The 10,713-nt window shown below is 47.9% G+C and overlaps 1 protein-coding gene across 1 annotated transcript in view; it reads left to right on the forward strand.

Moving 5' to 3' along the window:
* The window catches only part of LOC123990884 (myotubularin-related protein 4-like), a 98,511-nt gene extending 88,614 nt beyond the window's left edge, over window positions 1–9,897 (forward strand). Inside the window, exon 16 of the mRNA XM_046291852.1 lies at window positions 9,816–9,897. Within this exon, the coding sequence (XP_046147808.1) occupies window positions 9,816–9,897 (82 nt within the window). The remainder of the gene's footprint in view (window positions 1–9,815) is intronic.
* The last annotated feature ends 816 nt before the right edge of the window (window positions 9,898–10,713 follow it).

Consider the following 10,713-nt stretch of genomic DNA (forward strand, 5'->3'; position numbering starts at 1 on the left):
TGGTCCTAGGAACAGTGGGTTAACTGGTCTAGGAACAGTGGGTTAACTGGTCTAGGAACAGTGGGTTAACTGGTCTAGGAACAGTGGGTTAACTGGTCTAGGAACAGTGGGTTAACTGGTCTAGGAACAGTGGGTTAACTGGTCTAGGAACAGTGGGTTAACTGGTCTAGGAACAGTGGGTTAACTGGTCTAGGAACAGTGGGTTAACTGGTCTAGGAACAGTGGGTTAACTGGTCTAGGAACAGTGGGTTAACTGGTCTAGGAACAGTGGGTTAACTGGTCTAGGAACAGTGGGTTAACTGGTCTAGGAACAGTGGGTTAACTGGTCTAGGAACAGTGGGTTAACTGGTCTAGGAACAGTGGGTTAACTGGTCTAGGAACAGTGGGTTAACTGGTCTAGGAACAGTGGGTTAACTGGTCTAGGAACAGTGGGTTAACTGGTCTAGGAACAGTGGGTTAACTGGTCTAGGAACAGTGGGTTAACTGGTCTAGGAACAGTGGGTTAACTGGTCTAGGAACAGTGGGTTAACTGGTCTAGGAACAGTGGGTTAACTGGTCTAGGAACAGTGGGTTAACTGGTCTAGGAACAGTGGGTTAACTGGTCTAGGAACAGTGGGTTAACTGGTCTAGGAACAGTGGGTTAACTGGTCTAGGAACAGTGGGTTAACTGGTCTAGGAACAGTGGGTTAACTGGTCTAGGAACAGTGGGTTAACTGGTCTAGGAACAGTGGGTTAACTGGTCTAGGAACAGTGGGTTAACTGGTCTAGGAACAGTGGGTTAACTGGTCTAGGAACAGTGGGTTAACTGGTCTAGGAACAGTGGGTTAACTGGTCTAGGAACAGTGGGTTAACTGGTCTAGGAACAGTGGGTTAACTGGTCTAGGAACAGTGGGTTAACTGGTCTAGGAACAGTGGGTTAACTGGTCTAGGAACAGTGGGTTAACTGGTCTAGGAACAGTGGGTTAACTGGTCTAGGAACAGTGGGTTAACTGGTCTAGGAACAGTGGGTTAACTGGTCTAGGAACAGTGGGTTAACTGGTCTAGGAACAGTGGGTTAACTGGTCTAGGAACAGTGGGTTAACTGGTCTAGGAACAGTGGGTTAACTGGTCTAGGAACAGTGGGTTAACTGGTCTAGGAACAGTGGGTTAACTGGTCTAGGAACAGTGGGTTAACTGGTCTAGGAACAGTGGGTTAACTGGTCTAGGAACAGTGGGTTAACTGGTCTAGGAACAGTGGGTTAACTGGTCTAGGAACAGTGGGTTAACTGGTCTAGGAACAGTGGGTTAACTGGTCTAGGAACAGTGGGTTAACTGGTCTAGGAACAGTGGGTTAACTGGTCTAGGAACAGTGGGTTAACTGGTCTAGGAACAGTGGGTTAACTGGTCTAGGAACAGTGGGTTAACTGGTCTAGGAACAGTGGGTTAACTGGTCTAGGAACAGTGGGTTAACTGGTCTAGGAACAGTGGGTTAACTGGTCTAGGAACAGTGGGTTAACTGGTCTAGGAACAGTGGGTTAACTGGTCTAGGAACAGTGGGTTAACTGGTCTAGGAACAGTGGGTTAACTGGTCTAGGAACAGTGGGTTAACTGGTCTAGGAACAGTGGGTTAACTGGTCTAGGAACAGTGGGTTAACTGGTCTAGGAACAGTGGGTTAACTGGTCTAGGAACAGTGGGTTAACTGGTCTAGGAACAGTGGGTTAACTGGTCTAGGAACAGTGGGTTAACTGGTCTAGGAACAGTGGGTTAACTGGTCTAGGAACAGTGGGTTAACTGGTCTAGGAACAGTGGGTTAACTGGTCTAGGAACAGTGGGTTAACTGGTCTAGGAACAGTGGGTTAACTGGTCTAGGAACAGTGGGTTAACTGGTCTAGGAACAGTGGGTTAACTGGTCTAGGAACAGTGGGTTAACTGGTCTAGGAACAGTGGGTTAACTGGTCTAGGAACAGTGGGTTAACTGGTCTAGGAACAGTGGGTTAACTGGTCTAGGAACAGTGGGTTAACTGGTCTAGGAACAGTGGGTTAACTGGTCTAGGAACAGTGGGTTAACTGGTCTAGGAACAGTGGGTTAACTGGTCTAGGAACAGTGGGTTAACTGGTCTAGGAACAGTGGGTTAACTGGTCTAGGAACAGTGGGTTAACTGGTCTAGGAACAGTGGGTTAACTGGTCTAGGAACAGTGGGTTAACTGGTCTAGGAACAGTGGGTTAACTGGTCTAGGAACAGTGGGTTAACTGGTCTAGGAACAGTGGGTTAACTGGTCTAGGAACAGTGGGTTAACTGGTCTAGGAACAGTGGGTTAACTGGTCTAGGAACAGTGGGTTAACTGGTCTAGGAACAGTGGGTTAACTGGTCTAGGAACAGTGGGTTAACTGGTCTAGGAACAGTGGGTTAACTGGTCTAGGAACAGTGGGTTAACTGGTCTAGGAACAGTGGGTTAACTGGTCTAGGAACAGTGGGTTAACTGGTCTAGGAACAGTGGGTTAACTGGTCTAGGAACAGTGGGTTAACTGGTCTAGGAACAGTGGGTTAACTGGTCTAGGAACAGTGGGTTAACTGGTCTAGGAACAGTGGGTTAACTGGTCTAGGAACAGTGGGTTAACTGGTCTAGGAACAGTGGGTTAACTGGTCTAGGAACAGTGGGTTAACTGGTCTAGGAACAGTGGGTTAACTGGTCTAGGAACAGTGGGTTAACTGGTCTAGGAACAGTGGGTTAACTGGTCTAGGAACAGTGGGTTAACTGGTCTAGGAACAGTGGGTTAACTGGTCTAGGAACAGTGGGTTAACTGGTCTAGGAACAGTGGGTTAACTGGTCTAGGAACAGTGGGTTAACTGGTCTAGGAACAGTGGGTTAACTGGTCTAGGAACAGTGGGTTAACTGGTCTAGGAACAGTGGGTTAACTGGTCTAGGAACAGTGGGTTAACTGGTCTAGGAACAGTGGGTTAACTGGTCTAGGAACAGTGGGTTAACTGGTCTAGGAACAGTGGGTTAACTGGTCTAGGAACAGTGGGTTAACTGGTCTAGGAACAGTGGGTTAACTGGTCTAGGAACAGTGGGTTAACTGGTCTAGGAACAGTGGGTTAACTGGTCTAGGAACAGTGGGTTAACTGGTCTAGGAACAGTGGGTTAACTGGTCTAGGAACAGTGGGTTAACTGGTCTAGGAACAGTGGGTTAACTGGTCTAGGAACAGTGGGTTAACTGGTCTAGGAACAGTGGGTTAACTGGTCTAGGAACAGTGGGTTAACTGGTCTAGGAACAGTGGGTTAACTGGTCTAGGAACAGTGGGTTAACTGGTCTAGGAACAGTGGGTTAACTGGTCTAGGAACAGTGGGTTAACTGGTCTAGGAACAGTGGGTTAACTGGTCTAGGAACAGTGGGTTAACTGGTCTAGGAACAGTGGGTTAACTGGTCTAGGAACAGTGGGTTAACTGGTCTAGGAACAGTGGGTTAACTGGTCTAGGAACAGTGGGTTAACTGGTCTAGGAACAGTGGGTTAACTGGTCTAGGAACAGTGGGTTAACTGGTCTAGGAACAGTGGGTTAACTGGTCTAGGAACAGTGGGTTAACTGGTCTAGGAACAGTGGGTTAACTGGTCTAGGAACAGTGGGTTAACTGGTCTAGGAACAGTGGGTTAACTGGTCTAGGAACAGTGGGTTAACTGGTCTAGGAACAGTGGGTTAACTGGTCTAGGAACAGTGGGTTAACTGGTCTAGGAACAGTGGGTTAACTGGTCTAGGAACAGTGGGTTAACTGGTCTAGGAACAGTGGGTTAACTGGTCTAGGAACAGTGGGTTAACTGGTCTAGGAACAGTGGGTTAACTGGTCTAGGAACAGTGGGTTAACTGGTCTAGGAACAGTGGGTTAACTGGTCTAGGAACAGTGGGTTAACTGGTCTAGGAACAGTGGGTTAACTGGTCTAGGAACAGTGGGTTAACTGGTCTAGGAACAGTGGGTTAACTGGTCTAGGAACAGTGGGTTAACTGGTCTAGGAACAGTGGGTTAACTGGTCTAGGAACAGTGGGTTAACTGGTCTAGGAACAGTGGGTTAACTGGTCTAGGAACAGTGGGTTAACTGGTCTAGGAACAGTGGGTTAACTGGTCTAGGAACAGTGGGTTAACTGGTCTAGGAACAGTGGGTTAACTGGTCTAGGAACAGTGGGTTAACTGGTCTAGGAACAGTGGGTTAACTGGTCTAGGAACAGTGGGTTAACTGGTCTAGGAACAGTGGGTTAACTGGTCTAGGAACAGTGGGTTAACTGGTCTAGGAACAGTGGGTTAACTGGTCTAGGAACAGTGGGTTAACTGGTCTAGGAACAGTGGGTTAACTGGTCTAGGAACAGTGGGTTAACTGGTCTAGGAACAGTGGGTTAACTGGTCTAGGAACAGTGGGTTAACTGGTCTAGGAACAGTGGGTTAACTGGTCTAGGAACAGTGGGTTAACTGGTCTAGGAACAGTGGGTTAACTGGTCTAGGAACAGTGGGTTAACTGGTCTAGGAACAGTGGGTTAACTGGTCTAGGAACAGTGGGTTAACTGGTCTAGGAACAGTGGGTTAACTGGTCTAGGAACAGTGGGTTAACTGGTCTAGGAACAGTGGGTTAACTGGTCTAGGAACAGTGGGTTAACTGGTCTAGGAACAGTGGGTTAACTGGTCTAGGAACAGTGGGTTAACTGGTCTAGGAACAGTGGGTTAACTGGTCTAGGAACAGTGGGTTAACTGGTCTAGGAACAGTGGGTTAACTGGTCTAGGAACAGTGGGTTAACTGGTCTAGGAACAGTGGGTTAACTGGTCTAGGAACAGTGGGTTAACTGGTCTAGGAACAGTGGGTTAACTGGTCTAGGAACAGTGGGTTAACTGGTCTAGGAACAGTGGGTTAACTGGTCTAGGAACAGTGGGTTAACTGGTCTAGGAACAGTGGGTTAACTGGTCTAGGAACAGTGGGTTAACTGGTCTAGGAACAGTGGGTTAACTGGTCTAGGAACAGTGGGTTAACTGGTCTAGGAACAGTGGGTTAACTGGTCTAGGAACAGTGGGTTAACTGGTCTAGGAACAGTGGGTTAACTGGTCTAGGAACAGTGGGTTAACTGGTCTAGGAACAGTGGGTTAACTGGTCTAGGAACAGTGGGTTAACTGGTCTAGGAACAGTGGGTTAACTGGTCTAGGAACAGTGGGTTAACTGGTCTAGGAACAGTGGGTTAACTGGTCTAGGAACAGTGGGTTAACTGGTCTAGGAACAGTGGGTTAACTGGTCTAGGAACAGTGGGTTAACTGGTCTAGGAACAGTGGGTTAACTGGTCTAGGAACAGTGGGTTAACTGGTCTAGGAACAGTGGGTTAACTGGTCTAGGAACAGTGGGTTAACTGGTCTAGGAACAGTGGGTTAACTGGTCTAGGAACAGTGGGTTAACTGGTCTAGGAACAGTGGGTTAACTGGTCTAGGAACAGTGGGTTAACTGGTCTAGGAACAGTGGGTTAACTGGTCTAGGAACAGTGGGTTAACTGGTCTAGGAACAGTGGGTTAACTGGTCTAGGAACAGTGGGTTAACTGGTCTAGGAACAGTGGGTTAACTGGTCTAGGAACAGTGGGTTAACTGGTCTAGGAACAGTGGGTTAACTGGTCTAGGAACAGTGGGTTAACTGGTCTAGGAACAGTGGGTTAACTGGTCTAGGAACAGTGGGTTAACTGGTCTAGGAACAGTGGGTTAACTGGTCTAGGAACAGTGGGTTAACTGGTCTAGGAACAGTGGGTTAACTGGTCTAGGAACAGTGGGTTAACTGGTCTAGGAACAGTGGGTTAACTGGTCTAGGAACAGTGGGTTAACTGGTCTAGGAACAGTGGGTTAACTGGTCTAGGAACAGTGGGTTAACTGGTCTAGGAACAGTGGGTTAACTGGTCTAGGAACAGTGGGTTAACTGGTCTAGGAACAGTGGGTTAACTGGTCTAGGAACAGTGGGTTAACTGGTCTAGGAACAGTGGGTTAACTGGTCTAGGAACAGTGGGTTAACTGGTCTAGGAACAGTGGGTTAACTGGTCTAGGAACAGTGGGTTAACTGGTCTAGGAACAGTGGGTTAACTGGTCTAGGAACAGTGGGTTAACTGGTCTAGGAACAGTGGGTTAACTGGTCTAGGAACAGTGGGTTAACTGGTCTAGGAACAGTGGGTTAACTGGTCTAGGAACAGTGGGTTAACTGGTCTAGGAACAGTGGGTTAACTGGTCTAGGAACAGTGGGTTAACTGGTCTAGGAACAGTGGGTTAACTGGTCTAGGAACAGTGGGTTAACTGGTCTAGGAACAGTGGGTTAACTGGTCTAGGAACAGTGGGTTAACTGGTCTAGGAACAGTGGGTTAACTGGTCTAGGAACAGTGGGTTAACTGGTCTAGGAACAGTGGGTTAACTGGTCTAGGAACAGTGGGTTAACTGGTCTAGGAACAGTGGGTTAACTGGTCTAGGAACAGTGGGTTAACTGGTCTAGGAACAGTGGGTTAACTGGTCTAGGAACAGTGGGTTAACTGGTCTAGGAACAGTGGGTTAACTGGTCTAGGAACAGTGGGTTAACTGGTCTAGGAACAGTGGGTTAACTGGTCTAGGAACAGTGGGTTAACTGGTCTAGGAACAGTGGGTTAACTGGTCTAGGAACAGTGGGTTAACTGGTCTAGGAACAGTGGGTTAACTGGTCTAGGAACAGTGGGTTAACTGGTCTAGGAACAGTGGGTTAACTGGTCTAGGAACAGTGGGTTAACTGGTCTAGGAACAGTGGGTTAACTGGTCTAGGAACAGTGGGTTAACTGGTCTAGGAACAGTGGGTTACCTGGTCTAGGAACAGTGGGTTAACTGGTCTAGGAACAGTGGGTTAACTGGTCTAGGAACAGTGGGTTAACTGGTCTAGGAACAGTGGGTTAACTGGTCTAGGAACAGTGGGTTAACTGGTCTAGGAACAGTGGGTTAACTGGTCTAGGAACAGTGGGTTAACTGGTCTAGGAACAGTGGGTTAACTGGTCTAGGAACAGTGGGTTAACTGGTCTAGGAACAGTGGGTTAATTGGTCTAGGAACAGTGGGTTAACTGGTCTAGGAACAGTGGGTTAACTGGTCTAGGAACAGTGGGTTAACTGGTCTAGGAACAGTGGGTTAACTGGTCTAGGAACAGTGGGTTAACTGGTCTAGGAACAGTGGGTTAACTGGTCTAGGAACAGTGGGTTAACTGGTCTAGGAACAGTGGGTTAACTGGTCTAGGAACAGTGGGTTAATTGGTCTAGGAACAGTGGGTTAACTGGTCTAGGAACAGTGGGTTAATTGGTCTAGGAACAGTGGGTTAACTGGTCTAGGAACAGTGGGTTAACTGGTCTAGGAACAGTGGGTTAACTGGTCTAGGAACAGTGGGTTAACTGGTCTAGGAACAGTGGGTTAACTGGTCTAGGAACAGTGGGTTAACTGGTCTAGGAACAGTGGGTTAACTGGTCTAGGAACAGTGGGTTAACTGGTCTAGGAACAGTGGGTTAACTGGTCTAGGAACAGTGGGTTAACTGGTCTAGGAACAGTGGGTTAACTGGTCTAGGAACAGTGGGTTAACTGGTCTAGGAACAGTGGGTTAATTGGTCTAGGAACAGTGGGTTAACTGGTCTAGGAACAGTGGGTTAATTGGTCTAGGAACAGTGGGTTAACTGGTCTAGGAACAGTGGGTTAACTGGTCTAGGAACAGTGGGTTAACTGGTCTAGGAACAGTGGGTTAACTGGTCTAGGAACAGTGGGTTAACTGGTCTAGGAACAGTGGGTTAATTGGTCTAGGAACAGTGGGTTAATTGGTCTAGGAACAGTGGGTTAACTGGTCTAGGAACAGTGGGTTAATTGGTCTAGGAACAGTGGGTTAATTGGTCTAGGAACAGTGGGTTAACTGGTCTAGGAACAGTGGGTTAACTGGTCTAGGAACAGTGGGTTAACTGGTCTAGGAACAGTGGGTTAACTGGTCTAGGAACAGTGGGTTAACTGGTCTAGGAACAGTGGGTTACCTGGTCTAGGAACAGTGGGTTAACTGGTCTAGGAACAGTGGGTTAACTGGTCTAGGAACAGTGGGTTAATTGGTCTAGGAACAGTGGGTTAATTGGTCTAGGAACAGTGGGTTAACTGGTCTAGGAACAGTGGGTTACCTGGTCTAGGAACAGTGGGTTAACTGGTCTAGGAACAGTGGGTTACCTGGTCTAGGAACAGTGGGTTAACTGGTCTAGGAACAGTGGGTTAACTGGTCTAGGAACAGTGGGTTAACTGGTCTAGGAACAGTGGGTTACCTGGTCTAGGAACAGTGGGTTAACTGGTCTAGGAACAGTGGGTTAACTGGTCTAGGAACAGTGGGTTAACTGGTCTAGGAACAGTGGGTTAACTGGTCTAGGAACAGTGGGTTACCTGGTCTAGGAACAGTGGGTTACCTGGTCTAGGAACAGTGGGTTACCTGGTCTAGGAACAGTGGGTTACCTGGTCTAGGAACAGTGGGTTACCTGGTCTAGGAACAGTGGGTTACCTGGTCTAGGAACAGTGGGTTACCTGGTCTAGGAACAGTGGGTTAACTGGTCTAGGAACAGTGGGTTGACTGGTCTAGGAACAGTGGGTTGACTGGTCTAGGAACAGTGGGTTAACTGGTCTAGGAACAGTGGGTTAACTGGTCTAGGAACAGTGGGTTAACTGGTCTAGGAACAGTGGGTTAACTGCCTTGTTCAGGGGCAGAATGACAGATTTTTACCTTGTCAGCTTGGGGATTCGATCTATCAACCCTTCGGTTACTAGTCCAACGCTCTAACCACTAGGCTACCTGCTGGTTACTAGTCCAACGCTCTAACCACTAGGCTACCTGCTGGTTACTAGTCCAACGCTCTAACCACTAGGCTACCTGCTGGTTACTAGTCCAACGCTCTACCCACTAGGCTACCTGCTGGTTACTAGTCCAACGCTCTAACTACTAGTCTACCTGCTGGTTACTGGCCCAACGCTCTAACCACTAGGCTACCTGCTGGTTACTAGTTCGATGCGTTTCAACCACCAGGCCACCTGCTGGTTACTGGCTCAACACTCTAACCACCAGGCTACCTGCTGTTTACCAGTCCAACACTCTAACCACTAGAATTACCTGCTGTCAATTTCAGTCCAACTCTCTTAACCAATTAGGCCACCACAGTTACCAGTCCAATGGCCCCCAACCACTAGGCTAACTGCTGGTTACTGGCCCAACACTCTAACCACTAGGTTACCTGCTGGTTACCAGTCCAACGCCTCCCAACCATCAGGCCACCTGCTGGTTACTAGTCCAACGCTCTAACCACTCAGGCTACCTGCTGGCTACTGGTCCAACACTCTAACCACTAGGTTACCTGCTGGTTACTTAGTCCAACGCTCTAACCATCAGGCCACCTGCTGGTTACTAGTCCAACGCTCTAACCACTAGTCTACCTGCTGGTTACCAGTCCAACACTCTAACCACTAGGCTACCTGCTGGTTACTAGTCCAATGCTCTAACCACTAGGCTACCTGCTGGTTACTGGCCCAACGCTCTAACCACTAGGCTACCTGCTGTTACTGGCCCAACACTCTAACCACTAGGCTACCTGCTGGTTACTGGCCCAACACTCTAACCAAGGCTACCTGCTGGTTACTGGCCCAACACTCTAACCACTAGGCTACCTGCTGGTTACTGGCCCAACACTCTAACCATCAGGCTACCTGCTGGTTACTGGCCCAACACTCTAACCACTAGTCTACCTGCTGGTTACTAGTCCAACTCTAACCACTAGGCCACCTGCTGCCTCAACCTCCCATTGGATCCCTTCGTCAGGCCATCTTACCAACGTCTGAGGCTAAAGCCATTACAACGCGAGGTTAACTGTCTGGAAGAAAATAAGATCAACAGCTCATGATGGCTATGCATGATCATGTCCTGATATCGTAGCCTTTAGAGCAGGGAAGGGTAACTTCGATATTGAGAGTCCGCAGTCGGCCCGCAGGTCTGCGTTGCCATAGGGTGGAATAAAATTGACTATTCTACCTAACAAGTTGAAATTGAGCCTGCTTTGGGGGACGGCATTGCAGGAGATCTCCAATCCACCTGCTCTACTTCCTGGGTTGGCATGTGGAGGGAAGAGTGTTGGGGGTCTCAGTGTGATTGGTGTACAGCCAAGCTTCCTGTCCTGTGATTGGTGTACAGCCAAGCTCCTGTCCTGGATAGGTAAGGGGGACAGGTTTTACTGGTCTGAACTCAAAAGCCTGTTATGTGCATGATTGATTATTCTTTGTTGAAAACCCCAAAAGGCCCAAACGTGAGAAGCTTTGAAGAAAAGAAACCAGTTCATGGCTGCACAATATTACATAAAACACAGAGTGAAGATGACACATCCACGATATAGATAATATTTGTTTATTTTAACCAATAGGATCTCTTTTACAGTGCATTTGTTTTCTTTACTCAAGCATTTGCTAAGTGACAGGTTGTAGCCACTAGTAACTGACTTTAAAGCAGCTACTAGATAATTATATATTACATTACATTGCATATCTGGGTTCCATCACTTCCTCCTTCAGATTTTGCCATTAACAACCCTGCGTGAAAGCCTCCCCCCCCAAAAACCCCAAACAATGTTATTGGGCAATGGGTAACCGTGACAACCGTACAGGCGCACCGTCTCATTTAAATCTTCAGTTCATACATTTATTACCAAATCATCTCCTTTACCTCT

Source organism: Oncorhynchus gorbuscha, linkage group LG02 (assembly GCF_021184085.1).
Source record: "Oncorhynchus gorbuscha isolate QuinsamMale2020 ecotype Even-year linkage group LG02, OgorEven_v1.0, whole genome shotgun sequence".
In the NCBI taxonomy this organism is placed as follows: Eukaryota; Metazoa; Chordata; class Actinopteri; order Salmoniformes; family Salmonidae; genus Oncorhynchus; species Oncorhynchus gorbuscha.